General features: G+C 39.1%; 1 protein-coding gene across 6 annotated transcripts in view; it reads left to right on the forward strand.

Moving 5' to 3' along the window:
• Window positions 1-408: 408 nt before the first annotated feature.
• KIF1A (kinesin family member 1A) overlaps window positions 409-20,447 on the forward strand; it is a 61,821-nt gene continuing 41,782 nt past the window's right edge. For 5 of the 6 annotated variants that reach the window (XM_053458872.1, XM_053458874.1, XM_053458876.1 and 2 more), the window contains exons 1-9: window positions 410-651; window positions 14,088-14,196; window positions 16,092-16,168; window positions 16,474-16,653; window positions 17,865-17,930; window positions 18,183-18,361; window positions 19,354-19,465; window positions 19,939-20,016; window positions 20,223-20,288. In XM_053458872.1, coding sequence (XP_053314847.1) covers window positions 14,091-14,196; window positions 16,092-16,168; window positions 16,474-16,653; window positions 17,865-17,930; window positions 18,183-18,361; window positions 19,354-19,465; window positions 19,939-20,016; window positions 20,223-20,288 — 864 coding nt within the window. In that variant the 5' untranslated portion in view covers window positions 410-651; window positions 14,088-14,090. Of the gene's footprint in view, window positions 652-14,087; window positions 14,197-16,091; window positions 16,169-16,473; window positions 16,654-17,864; window positions 17,931-18,182; window positions 18,362-19,353; window positions 19,466-19,938; window positions 20,017-20,222; window positions 20,289-20,447 lie in introns of all 6 variants that reach the window. The other variant, XM_053458878.1, reaches the window with a different exon arrangement.

Here is a 20,447-nt window from a genome sequence, read left to right on the forward strand (position 1 = left end):
GTAACCAGTATTGGCGCCATTATGACTTCCTACACCACAGAGATAACGAAATCCGCTGGGGTCTAAGCGTCAGACGCAGCCACGCATTTCTCCTTGGTGGTGTGAATGTCGCAGCCGCCCACCCCGTACAACTAACAGAGAGTAAGATATGGACCCGTGTGGACCCGTATTATCTGCCTGTCAATGAGTTTGTTTACAGGCACCACTCCATTGTTTAGAGCGGCCGAAGCGCTGTCTGTGCGGTTCTGCTTGCCTTTCTGTCTGGTGATGCAGCTGCAGTGACAGAGCAGTCTCCGCACTAACGTCACTCCCTCCTCAGCATCAGCAGCAAAGTGCTGCCTCCACCCCCTCCCCACCTGCTCTCCCTCCCGTCCCGCCTCCACCCTCCTGCTCTCTCCATCTCCATCTATGCGAGTCCCTGCCTCAGCAGCTAAAATCCTCCCCCCTCCCATCGCAAAGCCATTCCAGCCAACCAGCACTGACAGGCAGGGCAGGGACCCGGGGGGGACAGAAGGAACCGGACGGCAGCAGGAGCCCAGCGCACACACGGAGCCGTGACACAGCAACACACCGTTACCGGGGGCTGGAAGCGAAGGGAATCTGGCTTAATGCCCCACCGCAGAGGGAGGCAGTGACAGGAGACACAGCCAGGTACCACCCAGTACCCCCGAGCCATCACCTCCATCCCTCAGCCTATTTATGATTATTTTAAGGCTCTCTCCATCAGTAATGATCATTGTAGGGCTCTCCACGTCAGTGCCCTTCCTTTCCCTTCATCTATTTCACTTAAACTAAAGCTGATCCTTCATCTGTCCGTTTTATGTTTGGTCTCCATCTGCCTCCCTCATTCAGCTAATATGGCCTCTGTCTGTCCCCGACCTTCATCTGTGCCTCATCTTTATGCTGACATCTTGTAATGGCATCCCTGTTTCTCTATTCCTCCATTGTGTGTTTTTCTTCATGATCTATCTATCTCTATCAATCATCCCTTCTCTGTCCTTATTTTTCACCCTCTTGTGCCCTCCCTCCCTTCTATGCCCCCCCCTTTTCTCCCATGAGACATTCCTATACCAGGTTTAACCCACTGTGTGCTGCACAGGCCCTTAATGCACCACCTTCCTCTGTTAGCTGCACCCTCTTTCACCAAAGCAGAGCCAGAGACTTAAAGTGTTAATTCTGTACATGACATTATAATGGCTGCATTTCTGGCATTTACTGTATTTATGTGATGCCTTTTTTACTGAGCTGTGTGTATGTATATACAGACATACATATCAATATATCACAGATTTATCCCTGACTGTACATACTAGTATACTTTGATCATGGTTATGATCAGTGAAAACATGTATGTGTTTGAGCCTCTGTATATTGGGCGTGTAAATGACTGGTTCTCTGTGCTTGTCTCTGCGTGAATCTATGCAAGTCCCTTTAACTAGTTAGTCATTAAACCCAAGGAGATTATATATATATATATATATATATATATATATATATATATATATAATGTGTGTGTGGAGTTTGTAAATCAGAGAATCAATTCTTAAATGTGCGTATTTAATAATCTATATTTACAGATAATAGCTGTCTGATTGCACAGCTTTCTTCATACAGCTGTGTATACGCTCTATCTGTGTCTATATGGGTATCCGCTTGTTCCATGTTTTGACTGCTGAGTCAGAGTACATGCCATATGTTGCTGGATTGACATCTGCATGAATGTGTATTTTCATTATATAGTTAGTAACATGCACACTTCTGTTGTCTTTCTTTGTGTCTGTTGTGTGTTTTGCCATGACGTAATCTGTTGATTATGTGATGATATCTTCCTCCTCTGTTCTATCCCCACCCAGCCTGTTTTGCTTGTAACAATACCCAGCAGCGTCACACCTGGACAGACACAGTGACAGAGAGATACTCATGCCTGGCTAGAGGGGGTGGGTACATAATAGGCAATACAGCCAATCAGCATAGCCTATGACACTGCAAACTGGAATAGGTATCCAGACCGTTACAGTGATCCCCCCCATTTTCTGGCTGAGATATATGGAAAGCCTTTAGATTTGCCATGGTGCACATTGCCAACATGGAGATTATACAGATTGGGAGGGGTAATAACATCAACCTGCTGCAAACCAGAAGCAATATATCCCACGTCACCAAATTCCCAAAAAAACAAGATTAAAGGAACATGCCGGTGTAAGTTTTATGTAAAATGCATTGGCTGCAATACATTCTATCTCATATTAATAGGTACATGCGTCTTTTTTGTTAATGGAGTTAAAAAACGAGACTTTCCTATACCTCCTTCCCCTCTTTCCTGCTTCTACCAAAGCATAAGGCATACTTAAGTATGCTTCCCGCTCTGTAGAGCTCCCTTGAAATCAACGGACGTTCAACTTGCATAAGGGGCCAGTAAGAGGCCAGCGAGTGAAGTAGAGACATTTAGGAGAATATATCATAAACTGAACATTACCAAGACAAAATCATTGAGATTCGAGCCTTCTTACAATATTCTTACATGTATTGCTTACATGTAAATGAAATATGTGTAGAAAGGTCCTGCATTGATCAGATGTCCCGGTGGGTGCTGTGATTGCCAATATATAAAGGGGCGTCTGGTATGCTGCCTGCAGTGAAGGGGGCTTATTAAAATTCTTATTGCACAGCCGAATGCTTACTATTGAAACAAAATAAGACAACTATTTTCATTAATGAGATGGTTTAGCCTCCCTGCAATTAGTTGAAGCTGCTTATTAAACAAATGATGTTTCATGGTTGATTGGTTTTCAGTATAGTCATCATACATTAAAGACAGGAACTGGTTAACCTGCATTACTGATATTGTACCTGCGCAATTAGCACAACGTGTAGAGCATTCTGCATTGTTATAGAAATGGCCTGGCCCGACTGCCATTAGTGCAGGACACTAAATGCACACCATAGTGTAGAGCTGGCATCCGTACAGACTGGACGTCATGCGCGGAACGTGAATTAAGAGTAAGCCATTAGAACAGGATGCTGAATGGATGCTGCTGAGGGTGCAGCATTTTAAGAGTCCCTGTTATATTGGGATGGCCTCACTATTGTTTGATATAAACAGAGCAGCATGTATTAACCGAGGGATAATTGGAACATAAACTGAGTCACAAAATGTAATGTTTTACGTGTCTTGCAGGACAGATTTTAGGTAATATAATTTTATAAACACAAGGAAGACGGTCGTTATGAAAGAGTTACATTGGTAGCCTTTGAAGATGTCTGGGAACCGCCATGCTCTATTTACATGAAAATAGGCATTTAGCACATTACGTTGTTATTACCAGAGACCCAAACAATACTAAGCAATCAATGCATTGGAAAGCTAATACAAGAGCACTTCAGTCCTCTTGTCATGTTGAATGCATATTGGAGTACATTTTACTGCATGCAAACAGGTACAGGCATTTTTTACTGGAATTCAACTCCTCCCCATCTGCCTGTACTGAAAGCAGGGAACATATCACAGTATGCTTCTGGCAGATGCTCAATAAGACTTCCATTCTAGCCAATTAGAGTAATGTATTCTACCTAAGCTAATGTTTCGCTCGCATGCATGCGATTGGCTACTGCCTCTGTGACCACAGTGAGAGTGGAACGAATCATGTTCAGGCAGCTTACATACTAATATTCCTTGTTCCAGCAATGGCTAGCAATGGTTAAATGACAGAAGTCCAATATACTAACTTCAATAACTAAAGGGTGCATGCTCCAATTTACATGCATTAAATGCATTGACGACAGTGCAAAATGCAAATAAAAATGCAATTGAGGAAAATAGACTATTAACTAACCGCCTCGTCATCATTTGAGAAATTGTATTGAAGACCTTTACTGTGCCATATGGTCTTTTTTTAGAAAACATTGTACGCCTTTAATGATTGAATGATCTGAGTTTGAGAATTGTTGTCTGTATTGTAAATGTAACTCTCTGTTGGAAATGAAAAGCATTAGGAGAATGCTGCCTTCCTGTTTTGGAATACGGCCCCATCACCCTCAGCTGTAGTTGGAATATACCATCTGTTGTACTTGGTGATCCGTCATACTGGTTTAAGGTGATGGCAGTTGTAGTGTCACAGCTATTGTAGTGCTGCAGCTAGTGTTCAGCTGGATAACAAAGCCGTCGAACAACTTAAAGGTGCCTTCTTACCTTACTTGTAGGGATAAGATGGTAATTAATGATTTTCACCACTTTCACTCACTTTTAATCATTAGTAACTGCCTCTCTCAAAAGTTCACTGTGGTGAAGGGACACCTGCAAGTGTAACAGAGACATATAAGAAGCTAAACAAAACCAAACAGTCCAGTGTATGTGCAGGATCCTTGAGTTGTGTTAAAGCCCCTTATTTTTTTGCTTAGGCACCTAACATGCCAGAGCAGCCCCTGGCCTCTCAGAAGTAGCGCCGGTTAAAAATAAAGCGTAGCTGGTCTTATGAACATCCTGCATCCGCACTGATCTATAACGGAGATACATTTATTTTGCAAAAGTCTTTGTATGATATAAGGCAGTAAAAAGGCTTGAAAGGCCAGACCATATTAAGTGATTTCTAGTCTGGGAAGAAATATCCGATTTATGAAAGGCAGCAATTTGGACTTAGGAGTTCAGTAGATTTTCTTTTTGTTGAAGCATAATTGCATTTTAATAGAAGTTTCTTTGCTACTAATTGAATGCAAGCAAACTAACTCTACCTATTTAAATTTCATTTTGCTCTGGTTTTGGAATGCACTGACTGTTACATGTTTAAATGCTTTTTGAATGTTTAAATGACTAGTGCAGTTAAAAATATAACTACTAGAAACATAGAAAATTGGAATTTGACAGCAGATGAGAACCTTTATGCCCATCTAGTCTGCCCATTTTTTCCTGATGTAAAGATTCAGATCTTAATCAGTCCCTGATCTTGTCATAGATTCAAGATAGCTTTATGCCTATCCCACCTACCACGTGTGGGACGAATGGGAGGCTGTTCCGTTTATCTACTATTTTCTCAGTAAAGTAAAACTTCTTATATTACATCTAAACCTCTGAATCTCTACATTTAAACGATGTCCCCATTTATTGCTCCTCCATTAAAAGAAACTTCTCTTCTCTACTTTGTTAAATCCCTTTAAGAATTTAAGTGTTTCTTTCACATCTCCTTTTTCTCTCCTTTCCTCCAACTATACATATTAAGTTCCCTTTTTCCCTGATAATTTTTATCCTGCAAAACATTCACCATTCTGATCTAAACATCAAAATGTCACTTCTCCCTTCTGGAGATGGGGTCTTCAGAACGGAACACAATGCTCTAGGTGAGGTCTGACCAGTGATCTGTAATGTGGCAGAACTACCTCCCTCTTTTTGTCTTTGCTGTGCCTGCATACAATAACATCCTCAGAAATAATTACTCCCAAATAATTTCTCCATCTCTTCTGTTGTCACTGACAGAACTGTGTCTCTAATGCTATATTCTGCCTGTGTTTTTTTATGTTTTTGCCTTGTATAAGTGCATTATCTGACTTTTATCTTAAGTGACTTAAGTGCAACACTCGCAACCATTCTTCTAATTTACTTAAATCTCTTGGCTTATTCCATCAGGAATGTCTACCCTGTTGCAGATCTTTGTATCATCTACAAACACACATACTTTACCATTAAGACCTTCTGTAATAATAAAAATATTAAAAAAATATTGGTCTCTGAGGTATCTGAGGTTGTAAATGTCATTTAAAGTATTGACATAGTATGGCTTAGCTCTTTTATACCAAGGAACACCACATGGATACAAGAACACTTGATGTTCATGCACAAAGCTCTCGTGTGTGTTCTTTGTTTTTATTCTTATCCAACATTAGATTATCCAATAAAACCATATTTGCTCATCTTTACCTGTTAGCTTGGGCAATGCACATCTACCTGGAACGGCAGATAACCTGATATTTAACTAAAGCAGATAATTACGAAAATATTTCACAAATCTGGCTTAAATTGGTAATGTGTGATTACCATTCATTGTCACACCAGTGACTCCCCGCTGGCATCCTCATAACGAGATTATTTTGTATTATGTTCCATATCCCCGCTGACCTCACTGCTCAAGAAAGCTGCTTTTGATTTCCATCCATTTAGTTAAATGGACAGTGATATCTAGATCTGTGTGCTGGTACTGTAAGGGAACTGTGCATATGGCACGGTAATGCCTTTCCCCGGCGATACATAAGAGGCACAGCTGTGATTCATTGATTAGCTCACATATTTTTCTCTTGATGATAATTAAGCAAACCTTATGATGTAAAAAATGACATAACAGCTTAATTAGCATACCTGACTGCTGGAGACAACGAAGAGAGTTCCCATTATACCATTATAAACTTAATTATTTACATTAATTGTCTGCACCTGTTGTGCGGCTCCATCCAAGACATTGGCTAGTAATAGAAATAATACTTGGGTGGAAGTGGAAGTCTCCGAACTTGTGTGACAGCTGCTGACCGCATGAGAATGTACATTTTGGTGCTGTATGCCTTGTATAAGTCTGCAGTGTCACAAGTATCAAAGGGATTCATCGGTTAGAGTGGTCCACTGCCCTTTCCCCTGTCACAGGGGCAAATTTGAGGATTAATTAGCTAAACCAACCCTCTACTGTTTCCCAGTGCACTAAAACGAATTCCCTTCATTCTGTCGCCATTCTCCATTCTTTACAATGCTGGTTTTCTCACTGTCTATATAGTTCACCAAAGTGATGTATACAGTTGTAAGTTATGCCTAAAACAGTGTAATTAGTAATTTATAATGTATCAATAAGCTTGGGCTGTAGAGCGTTCTTTCCTCCAGCTTTTATTGAACTTCAACTCTCATGATGCTAAGCCAACTAGCCTAATTGATTAACAACAGCTAGATAGCATGTTGCCAGCCGTGCTGTTCCAGGAAAAAGCAACCTAGAGATTTTATTTTCCTATAAATGTAAAATAAATGTAAATATGAGTATTTGTGCCCATCTTCCAGTCAAAACCATACATGCTCAATATAAAGGAACACAACATACTGTGCAAGTGAATTTCGCACTGATTATACCTAAAAAGGACCTCTTACTTAGCACCATTCGGCTGCTATGCATCTTGTCCTTGAAATGGTTTGAGACAAGGACAGCTTGCTTATAAAGGAACAAGACATTTGCATAGAATGAGGATATAAAAACCTTAACTCATCAAGATCAAATTTCCTTGATATTCCTGTGTGAATTGATCTAGATAACGCAGTCTAGTTGGCCTCGTATTGTTATATCTGTGTCACCGGCCGTGTGGATTGCCAGGGGTGGACTGCAGCATTCTCTGTGAAGGACATTTGGCTAAATGCCCCATCAGCAACAATGACTTCTACAAGCCTTGTCATGGACACTGGTGTCCACGTAGGGACATTTTGCCTACCCCTGTGCATTGCATTTGGGGCGATGGCACACCTGCCCATTGTTTGGTGTTGGGGCATTACTGTTCCTTTTGGTGGTAGGGAACCAGAAGATGCCATATGTTAGCAGAGAGTACTATTTGGTCTGGTACTGGGCCTTAGGGGAGCTACAAATGTGACGGTGGGTTCTTTTGACAAAAAAACACCACTGTGTACAAAGAACATTTTGTGCAAACCTCATTAATTCATATATTTATATGGGTGCTTTGACTTATTTTTAAAATGGTCAGACTCAATGCTAAACCCAGACTTACTCGGCAATGGCACTCTGCATTGTTTTTCTATGCGTTGTAGAAGGTAAATCCAGAAGCCAAAAAGTAAATGGATGCGCCAGATACTTCTGTACAGTTGTGACGGTACATAAGGTTCTCATATTAATAGATAATGAAACAAAAGCTAAATAAATAAATAACAATGTGTGATGTAGCATAATTTCCTGAAATACCCAGGTTCTTAATGATTGCAGTACAGAGCAATTTCTATGTTGCATTTTGATTTGTAATTACTTTAATTACTTGTTTTTAGTTTGCTAGGTATCTATAATATCACTGGCCAGCGTGTGGCCTGAATACATTACAGCTGCTGTTACAGATTTTAGGGTTGTTAGCTGTGTATTGTAAGGGTCCCTAAAAAAGAGGACCATCAGGGGAGGAAAGACGAACAGAAGGATTTGTCCTGACAGCTGGGACTCTCTTCTGTGATGGCCCAATAAAATGCATTACATACAACTAAAAACTATCTGTCTTAAAGAAAGAAACACTGTATGTATTTTGTTATCTGCATTTGTTCATACATTGTTACCATAAATGGTTACCAAATTTGTTGTCATGGTTATAGAAGCTTTTTCGCTTAGTATATTAGCTGTTTACATATTTCAAACTTTTTATTGGATTTTATAAATACGCTGTGTTCATTTACCCTACAAAATGCTTCATTAAATAGTTATCATTCTTGTAAATTTATACACTTACGCCCTATTTTTAGTGGAAGTAAATATATAGTATCAATTATCAACACTGAGCCCATTACACTGGGATTCTTGCATGGCCAGGGCTTAATGTTTTTACCCTGATATGTCATCCCTTTTATTGATGGCCTGCAGCCGACAGTTATTGCCATTTAATTTGTCTGTGACTGTTTGACTGGAAATGACAGTATTGTATATACGTTTACTTAACTATACATCCTGTCGGTTGATAGCATTGTGTACATGACACACACTGTTTCCATTGAATGTGCACCTGAAATGTAAATGTAGCGACTATGAGCTTCTAACTAGCTTAACCAGTTCTGAAAAAGGGCTACAATTTATATTACTGGTAGTTATGTAATAATAATAACAATAACAATAATAATAATAATATTTTTTCTTTCAAAGAGTTATCTAACATGACTTTACATACTGATGTCCATGTTTTTAGTAGGTACTCTACATAAAAAGTTATTGTTTGTGTGTCTATATCAGGAACATGTAAATATAATTTGGAAAGTGACAGAAGAGGATTCTGGAAATTATTAGGTTGTTACAAAAGCAAGCCAGTTATCCTGAATTGGGGGAATGAGAGTACAGGATGATTTTGTCTCTTTATATATCAGGGCTCGACAAACTCCGGGCACCTGGTCACCATGGCGACTAGAAACCACATCCTGGTTGCCATTATGAATCTGTAATGCACGTTACGTGACTCCACTGTGTGCCTCACGGCACTCGCCTCACCACACCACCTTAGAAAAGCATAGGGTGCCGGTCTCACAATGGCAGCGGCGTGGCTGCTCTCCATGAGGTGAGAGGGGGAGTAGTGTGTGTGTGAGTGTGTATACTGTATACTGTAGTGTCAGACACAGTGTGTTTGTGTGTCTGTGTATAGTGCTGTAGTCAATTTGTGAGTATGTGTGTGTATACTGTCTCCTAACTTATTGGGCTAGCTTCTAGGTCCAGACCAAATTTGTCAATTCCTGTTATACAGGTATATTATTGGTAAGACCACACATTTAACAGGACAGTCTTTAACTTGGGTCAAAATTGGCAGCTTACCCTAGGGCTCACCGAAGTTGCACCTTGAACACTCAACAGCTTTCCTACCCTGGTGGACACCTGCCAGCCAGTCTTCTAGTACTTCACGCCTCGTGTCCCCTGCACCCTGTGCTGTTGGAGGGCCGTGCAGCAGGTGACACAGACCATGGAGGCTATACACCATATCGATGCTCTCCTAATTCTGTATGTACTGTCTGTAAGCACGCTATACTAACCGCCAACCATATAGACATTAATACAATTTATATAGCATCAATGTAACATCTTGGCCCATATACATTCTGGGCACAGTTGATGGTCAATGGAGTTACCAACTTGCCGTTCAGTTCTAAACAACCTAACCACTTAAAAATATAAAAAAATCACGCAACCCTTCATCAGACATCTCCTAGGAGACGGAGCAGGAATCATAGTGATGTTTTGAAGTGCTCCGTTCTTCTGCGTGAACTGAATCTGAATGAGGCTGTGTATACAGATGGTATACTGTACATATAATGTATTGAATACATCACTCATTTGTGGGATATCTGCCAAGTCTGTCAGCAGGCGCCTTTCTCTTTCAGCTGTTTTGTGCAGTCCGTATCCCTGACTCACACAGAACACATTGTAGTTCAGAACGGAGCCATTTTTGCTAGATGCAATGATTGCTAGAAAAAAAAAAGTACATGTTCCCTACTTCATTTTTGAGTGTGTTCTCGTACTCTTTCAGTGAATTCTAACAGTAAGAGAATCCAAAACTCTTTGCAGTTAGCATACAAAACAAGGATGCACATATACATTTGGTGTGATTAATAATTAAAACACTGGCTCCAAAGGTTGCTGGTGTTGTCACTTTAATACAAAACCCAACATTTCATCACAATCGTGTTATCAATCTGCTTCAGACCATTAGAATTGTGTTTTCCCCATGCATTTCTGGCCTTAGCTGTGATCCCTAATTAATAATTTTGCAGTGGTAAAGTCTTCTTTAAAATATAGTTTTTAAGAACAATGACATTCCTTGTCTTTTTTTAAGAACATTTTTTTTATCAAAGTCCCAATATTCACATTAGCACATATCACATTTTTACTGTGGGGAGATCTTACTAACAAAATACATAAAATTTAATGCAAAGAAGTACAAAATTGTACACTTATGGTACAGAAACCCTAATTTTGATACTTTACTTACAACAACAGAAGATGAAAGGGATGTGAGAGGTCAGATAAAGAGCCAATGTTTTTTATGAATTTCATGGAGACTAAACCTGGTTCTGTTTAAATTGATTTATGCATAGCGTTTCTATGAGATAAGTTATCTATACACTTTATCCATTCTCTCTGATATCAGCACTAGAGAACCAGGATTGCGCTAGTTTTACAATCATAAATGACCCTAATAGTCAGCTGAGATGATTCCGCAACAATAAAAGCTGATCCATTTTATACAGGGTAAAGACTTTAAGGCTATTGAGGAAATGTAGTGGATCCACATGGGAGCAGCACCACTGCTGGTTCTCAGGGTTGGGCTTCAGAGTGAAATCAATAGCCACAGATCACTTAGTATGAGTGGAAAGCAAGCTGGAGGCTCTTAAATCTCCAGAGAGAGAGCCACGTGCATGATATTGAATATAGCTTTGATTAAATTGTCTAGTCAGATCCTTATTGCGCACGTTGAGTCATTGGGTGCTTGGTCATTGCATTTAATTCCAAAGTTTTATTGCAGAATGAAGCTCTGGTCTATGACCCCGTATTGCATTTTACATATTTATGCCTTCCTGCTGAAATGATTCCTTCCTGATTTTTCTACATGGTTAGATTACATTATGCTGTTTTAGATTTGCTTGTCCTCATGGTAGTAGGTATTAAAGATATTTTGTACAGAATTTATCTTAACCCTTTAAGGACAACGGGTTGTCCTTAAACCCATTAATGACAAGGCATAGTTAGCCCATACATGTACAGGCTTTGTCGTGAAGGGGTTAATAAAAGGCCTGTGGGAGTCTTAGAAGGTAAACATTCCCCCCAACACAAAACAGTAACAATCAATGAGCAGAATGAGAAGATCTTTTCTAATCTTCAACACGGTACAGCATCGGTCATAGTCCTTAAAGTTAAAAGGTTAGATTAAAATAGATTTAGAGGGTTGAATAAACATATTTTTAATATAAGCAGTTGCAATCCTTATAGAGTAACACCAGGTTTGTTGTTTTAGAGAATATCCCATTTTTGAAAAGGATATTGAACCAGGATCACTTGTGGCCCTTGATGACTGGTTTGTGGTTTGAGGATCACTCATACAGAGCATCGAAAGAGCCATTAGCTGATGACATCTGTGTGCCGGAAAATAATACTGAAACCATTTTCCTCTGAGTAGCAGGGAAGCGATTTTAACCTGATGCTGTTATATAAAGAAATATTTGCTGCAAACATTGGCTTGAGGATACTAATAGCTTTGAAGATCTAGAGATGAATTAAGGTTAAGAACCATGGCTTGTTCACTGCAGTAAGTACCTTAAACTTGAGGTCAATTGTAGAATAGGATACACGCTTCCAAAACATAGCCAAGGCTAGTAAATGTATTTATTTAGTCCATTGCAGTCGTCATACAGAGTGGTCTTATTTTCAAGTTCTAACAGATACAGTTAATTCATACCATCCATGCCACCATAACATTGGTGTCAGTGAGGGTTTGCAATTGGCAGGAGCCACCAACTTTTATTACAACAGACAGAGGACAGAGCATGTAAGAATATAACAGCTATGGTTATCATTGCTGAAGTATTGTCCCTTATTGCATTTATTGCACCCGTGACTGTATCCTAAAGCCAACTAGCTGAAGGCCAGTACGTAATACCTGGTGGATTTTATTATTTAATAATGCAGACCATCAATACAAAAGGTATTCTGCGAATGCCGATATGTGGACAGATTTTTACAACTTTAATTACAAAGCTCCAAAAATTGACACGTAATAGAGTTTTCATACTTTATTAGATTTTTCAAGCCATACAACATAAAACTGAAGAGAAAAATAGATTTGTGACTGCAAAACATACGATAAGAAATGTCAGCACAAGAGATTTTTTAACCCCTTAATGACAAAGCCCGTACATGTACGGGCTCAAAATGCATTGTTTTCAATGGGTTTAGGGTCCTCCCATTGTCCTTAAGGGGTTAAAGAAAAATCAGACTGCTTAGTGGCTTCATTTTAAAAAAAATATTCTAAAACCAACCACCCGAGCTTTAATTTGGAAAAAAAATTATCAATGGCTGTGACTATTATAATTATTACATTAAAATGATTCTTATTGTATAGAGCTTTCAAGTTTAGCCAGACAAGAACAAATATTGAGATGTTGGAACAGAAGTGGAGGCTCTTGCTCAGATATCTTACTGTCCATAGGACATAGTGGTATATATATATACCAAAGGTACAAGGGCAATAATACTGTGTTGGTATACCCGTTTTTATTCTTACTAAGAATCCCATGTTTGATTTAGAATACAGACAACGGGGAGCAGAATCTTAAATAAGATTGATTATGTATGTGGTGAACCGTCTCTATGGAGATACTCTGTTATAAGCTCTTAAAGTCCGAATGTTTCATGTTTCTCAGAAAGACCAGACTTAATTAAGACTAAATTTGATTTCTCTATTTTTTAAGAGATCTAACATACCATACTTCAGTTTATTGCCATTAGTGAATGTGAAAGGCATGATGTCATCCACATTCTGTGTGAGAGATTTTCCCAGATTGTCATTCACTTTCAACCTATATCAAAGGGGATTTTCTAAAAACTAAAACTTATGCCTACTAACCTCTGGAAGTGGAAGGGGGCTGAGTGGTATTGCCGCTGGGCAGCTCACCTTGAGGTGCCTGGATCAGTGGGAGTGGCTGTAGGTGAATACATCACAGCAGGGGAGGGGTTTGAAAGAATGACAGGACTCGGTTTCTAGACAACTGAAGTGTTTCAATAAACTTTTAAGGACAGTTTTTAAGAGACAAAGGGCATTAAAGAGAAAACCAAAATGACATGTTTCTTTTGCTTCTCTCTACATGATGCAGAACTTATCTGAGGCTATTTTAAGAGGCCTCCTAGGTGAACCACAGCACCTTTTAGAGTGCCAAGAATAATTTCAATCTCCAGTCTAGCCATAATACTGTTCTTTGGAATTACATATCACAGATCATGTATGTTTACATGGTATAAGTATCACGTGAATGTCTGTGTGAGTTCTTTCTGACTAATTGTATCTTTCCCTTTGCCCTGGTTCTCAGTAGAATGTTTTTATATTGGCTTTGTGAATTATTGTGAGTTGGAAGTTACTGAAGTGGGATTTAAAGCGGTCTGATTTGGTTTGGTGCCTGGGGAGGATTATATTTTACATTTACATTATTAAATATACGTTACTTGAGACCATTGATGCAGTTCCTCCACCACTCTGTATCCTTCTAGCTTTCATATAACATTTTTACCAGTAAATGCCAGCCATCCTTTCAAATTGGGCCCTTACATTGTTTGTTTTTTTGTCAAAGCTAAACAGAGGGCATTACTAACCCGAACCTGGAAATTTGTATCTTACAGGAGATGGCGGGAGCATCGGTTAAGGTCGCAGTCAGAGTGCGGCCTTTCAACTCACGTGAGATTGGGAAAGACTCAAAATGTATTATACAAATGTCTGGAAACACAACCAGTGAGTATCTCTGTGTTTAAATTGAACTGAATTGTTTAATGTTTCCCAAGTAACACCATCATGCCAGTGAGCACACTGAAAGTCTATGATGTCATCATCCTATAACTTCATGTTTCCATCTCAGACGGTGGACATGAAACTGCAATCAAGTTTTGTTACACTATAACATGTGTGTGTACATATATATATATATATATATATATATATATATATAAACAAATAGCCCTGCACTCCTACCAAAACATAGATATGGTGACAAATACTAGTTTCCCTAGGGAATTTCCCTAGTTTAAAAATGGTGCCTGGTTCTTGGCTGTTAGCAAAATAACAATAACAACAAATAACAATAATCAACAATAATAATAAAGCCAGCACTCACGTTCTTGAATAATATTTGATGAAAGTCCACAAGCTGGACTAAAACATCGATATTTTAGTGTCTTGAAATAAAAGCTAAGTACTATTGAAGACGGTGATTTGGCTGCAGTGCATTCACAATAATAATTTTGTGCTTTGATGACAGTGTAGCTGCTATGGAGACCAGCAAAGACAGTAAAAGTTTGGAAGTGAAACAAGCGAATTATGGGCATTAGCTTCTTACACATTCTATGTTCATGTCACAATATCTGATAATCGTGACCATGCTTTTCCCTGTCCTGTTCAACACCCTTTTTTACTTTGTGCTTCTATGGTGTAATAGGGATTTGGCATCAGTCACGACATGCTGACAGAGTGCTCTTTTTTCTAATAGAACAAAGGAAGCTAGTGTACCCACATAATCCCCCACTGGACAGAAGGGAGGGATAGACTGTCAATGAAAAACAGGCCAGAATGGGCACAACAATTAGATCCCCTTCACGCAAAGTCTGAACAGTTTGTGGAATGTAGACAGGCAGTTGACTTTTGTGTTAAGAAGTACCATAAAGATGTTATGATGGCTGATCAGTCATAAGGAAGGATACTTAGCCATAACGTCATCCCCCAGTTAACTAAGTATAATAGGATTGTGCAGATAGCTTAGGGCTGTATGTTGCATGTACCTCAGATGGCATCAGTTCCCATTCCAACTTGAGTAAATCATACAATTCTATTTGTTGCATAGTGGTTCAGCGTCACGGAGTATTTCTGTTGGCCGGATTAGGTACTCCAAACATAGTGGGATGGGAGTTTCCATACCTTATATTCCTAGGTTTTTACATTCGGTAACTCAGCAGGATTCATAGACTAGTTGAAGTGACCACACTATAAAATGTGGGGGTTTTTTTTAGTTGTGAGCTTCATGCAGGGACCACTTTCCCCACACATTTGTTTTGAAGTCCCAGTCTCCGTTTAACAGATGTAAAGATAGTGATATAGGCTACAAGCATGACTCCCCCTGGAGACCAGCATGCGATGTGGCGGCTATGTACGTTTCTGAGCTTGCTTGCTTGTGATATAATGTTGTTGCCTTATTAAGTTTGTCACATTTAAGGGACGCTCCAGTGTCCCCTACAACCCAAGCTATGAAGAATTCATATTAAAGTGCTTTGTCAACTGGTAGGGAAAAAATAAATGCCTTTAGGAGAAATAAAAAATAAATGCCTGCCTTTAGGAGACGCCTTAGACTATCTTTACATCTATTTGTGGTGGAGGGGGCTATAACTTAAAGTGGATACTCAGCTTTCTTATGCATTAAAGCGCATATGATGGCTGTAGTGTCCCTTTAATAATAATAATAATTGGGTTAACACTGTGAATCTGATGAAGCTCAGGGCATAGTAACATTTCACATACTAACAAATGCTACTGACATGATCGTGTATCACATTTCTGTATCTGCAGTGGTATATAAATAGATTTATTCGAGATATGATGTAAAAAGACATACATTTGGTTTATTTCTCTTTCATTTTTAGCCATTGTCAACCCCAAACAACCTAAGGAAACCCCCAAAAGCTTCAGCTTTGACTACTCCTATTGGTCCCACACTTCGGTAAGTGTAACAGATTAAAGTCGAAATTTGAATTATTTCTTTGGATTGTTGTTTGCAGATTACCGTATTACACATGTAGTACATTGGGCAATGATTAAGATAAACCCTTATATCATCTTAAGAGATACACTATGGATCACATGATGGGATATAATAATAATGATAATAATAATAAACTTTGCTGTATAGGAGTTCAGAAATTGATCTGTGATTCTGATTAAGCAGCTCAAGGAGTGAACAAAGCAATGCAGTATGTGGGGATGTGGTAATGACAGAATATGAGAGAAATCATATTTATCCCGCAGGATGAAGACAGTCAGTTTGCAGGCCAGAAGCAGGTATACCGTGACATCGGGGAGGAAATGCTGCTTCACGCCTTTGAAGGTTACAATGTGTGCATTTTTGCATATGGGCAGACTGGCGCTGGCAAATCGTATACCATGATGGGCAAGCAGGAGCCAAGTCAACAAGGAATCATACCACAGGTAAATGCACCCAAACATGAAAGAATTAGGACGTATTAACAGAGCCTCTAGTGAGCTGATATCAGACTGAAATCACGTTACCTCTTTGCAGGATGGATGTTAGCTACTCCAAGGTTAACTAGATGTGCTTAATTAGTTTTATTTCTAAAGCATTTACAGTTAAAACCCTGGAATATAGTGCCCAAATAAATCCCCCCTCCGTAACATATTGTAGGGTATGTCTCAAAGGACAGTTATAGTGGGGTATTCATCCGAGACAACCAGCCCCCTTTCAGTTGAGCTTTCCAGATGCTCAATTGCTGTCTGGACTATGCTGCCTACCTCACAACGGATACCAAGGTTTGAGGAAGTACTGTGACAGGAACAGGAGTAGTGGGAGCATAGTAAACATGATAGTAGCGATCAAAAGTAGAGGAAAAAGCAAGTATGTAAATGTAGCAAAACCAAAACCATACACAAGGAACCAAAACAACAGAAGTACAGTGCACTCAGAATTACCGCACAGCTCACCCCATGATTGGCGTGCCTAATAGTTAAAAAACGAGAAGCATAAAGGATTTGTGTGTCACATGGTCATACAGGGATCCAATAGAGCTGAAGGGGCAGAGTAGCCAATCAGGTGCAAGAGAATTTGCCCTGATTGGCTAGAGGATGGCATCACAAAAACTTGGAATGCAGGTATCTTACACCAAATTCCTGCTCAGAGGGATGGATGAGTTAAAATGTATAGAATTACCCTACGGGAGGCATAGAACCAAAGCCGTGCCCCCCCCTCACCCCATTCCATTCTGGCGGGATGGGGGACAAGGTTAGATTTCAGCTCTGTCTACAAAGCATGGCTGTCCAGCAGTGTACATTTTACCTAACAGAACTGTTTACACGTTGTATATTCAAATGGGGCGTGCAACTGTGTCAGGACTAAGAATTAAGTTCTATTTCATTTATTTCTGCAAAGGTATAATTAATACCCACATATATCAGTGTGTAAATGTTAACCCATTCACTGTCTGAACTGCATCACTGCTTAAGCTTGTTTGTGCTTAATTGGTTAACCCCTCACCATCTGAATTATTAATTGTCTCCTCTCTGTGTGTGAATTATTTAAGACCTATTCTCTGCTTGTGAATTATTAATTATTCTTACACTATATATACAACTTTAACCCGTAAAGCCTCTTAACGCATGGTCTGACTCACTCTCTTTCATTGCAGCTCTGTGAAGATCTTTTTTCCCGTATCAATGACACAACCAATGACAACATGTCCTACTCTGTGGAGGTATGTTGATGTTGCTTAGCGCTCTTAAAAGTGAAGATTACTTTAAAAAAATAATTTAATGCGTGGACACATCATGTCATTAAAAGATTTTGTAAGCCATTACCTGGGACCATTGTTTTTATTTTGAAGGATGGGATTTTTATGATATATTCCACAGTTCAATGCATGAACAGCTTTATAGGCATACATATTGTTGTACCCATGGCATTTATGTGTCTGTTTATTACAATACCAATTCTCCCGGTTACACAGGTCAGTTATATGGAAATATACTGTGAGCGAGTTCGAGACTTGCTGAACCCAAAGAATAAGGGTAATCTTCGTGTGCGTGAACATCCCCTCCTGGGGCCATATGTAGAGGACCTTTCAAAGCTAGCTGTCACGTCCTATGGTGATATCCAAGATCTCATGGATTCCGGTAACAAGGCCAGGTACTTAGACTTAATGTCATCTGTCTACAATAGGACCCCTTTATGAAAAGATTGCAGACACACAAGTCTTATACTACATTCACTGAACCTTTCTAAGTCTTATTCTCTTCACCACTTCACTGGGCGCACATCCCAGCGCCGAGCGTTTCAAAGTGACCTTTTACAGAATAAATTTCAAACAGCCTGTCAGTTTTAATTACAAAATACGCTGACTTACACCCAGGAAGAAAACTGTACCCGTAAATTTAATAAGGCTTTAGAAGCAAGACGCATCTGTAAGCAAATTGTAAATCTCAGCGATCTAACGGATTGGCTTTGTACTTTATATCATATCTATTTATTTTTGACCTTTTGCATAATATCACAAATACATTGGTTTCTGGTGACCTACATATGAGGTTATGTGTAAAAAACGGGGAATCTTGCCCAAAGCATTAAATTAAACACACCAAAACCAAGAAAGGTGGTGCAAGGCTTGAGAGGATGATAGTTAGAATATCGGATAAGCTGTTCACTAGGAACAGGAAGCTTGAATTAACCCTTTCATATTCTTAAATCTTACATTTTACTGTTTACACTTAACCTTAATAAACATATGTGATTTGCTTGCAGACAATTGCCAATATGTATGCATTAGAAATTCTCATTATGCGGGTGTTGTTTCCGATAACCATTCTCAACCGTCATCCATTAACTCTCACTCCTTTCATAAAAGCTCTTTGGTATTATCATCTTTAAGAGAATAAGTGAATTCAGGACAGTAAGCTTTAGTTCCACCAAACTCACCTCTGCTGAGTGAAATCTCCCCAAACTTTGAATCTCTAAAACAATTACACACAAAAACTAAAAAAGCAGAAGCTAACATTTGCTTTGATAATTGCTTTTAAATGTTTTAAAAGTTAGGAAGAAGACAGAATCACATAAATTGGTCTTTGATTCTTCAGTTTCTCTTATTTAAAGTCTATCATTTATCTTTTTTTTCCAATGTACAGGACAGTGGCGGCTACAAATATGAATGAAACAAGTAGTCGCTCCCATGCTGTGTTCAACATCATTTTTACCCAACGTAGGAATGATGCCGATGCACAAACCACCACTGAGAAGGTAACAAAATCAAAAGACCTTTACATGCAAATTTAAATAGGTATTGCACCACATCGTAGTGCCCATGCCAACATGTGAGTCCCTGGCTCACAACCAAAAGAGTTATACTTCATTTCCATCCCTGAAGCAATATTGTCCTACTTAGTTAAAGGCATGGACCTTCAATGTTTCCCATGAATGGTACAATGAATGGTACTTACTGTATCTCAGTAGCTACTGTGTAAATCTAACTGAAAAATACAGTAAATATGGATATAAGTGTTTTAATTTTTTCTTTTATGCTTTGAAGAAAATTATATATATATATATATATATTTCTTTCTGAGGCTCTGTTGCATTGCAGTAAATAAACTGAGTTACTACCCATATCTCTCAAGTGAGCTGTTTCAAATCACATGATTGTACTTTTAGGAGTCATTGTTCCTAAGTATAGATGGTAGCATTGACTTTATATTTCCTTTTTTAATCCACAGGTGAGTAAAATCAGTCTTGTGGATCTAGCAGGAAGTGAAAGGGCTGACTCCACGGGAGCTAAGGGTACAAGGTTAAAGGTGAGAAACAGTTACTCCTTATTCTGTATTATAATCTTCATTATGTATTGACCATAAAGTTGTGGAGTTCATTATGAATGACAAATAGATTATGCCGTACTGACATCTACTGTGATACTATATGTCTGATTTGCTGTGTTGATACAACAGAATCTGCAGGTAATTGCCCTAATACCATGGTTTTCCATGTTTTTCAACCACAACAGGAAGGGGCAAACATCAACAAGTCGCTCACCACACTTGGTAAAGTGATTTCTGCTCTTGCTGAAATGGTGAGTACAACTTTTTGTTTTGCCGAAGGCCTAGGGCATTACAGCCTCATTTGCACTATTTTTCCTTACATGTGTCCGGTGGCACACTAGTCTATCCCCATATACTTCCAGTTCCAACACATAAGCCTTGGTTAATATTATTACATTATTACACTTTAT

This window comes from Spea bombifrons, chromosome 3 (genome assembly GCF_027358695.1).
Source record: "Spea bombifrons isolate aSpeBom1 chromosome 3, aSpeBom1.2.pri, whole genome shotgun sequence".
In the NCBI taxonomy this organism is placed as follows: Eukaryota; Metazoa; Chordata; class Amphibia; order Anura; family Pelobatidae; genus Spea; species Spea bombifrons.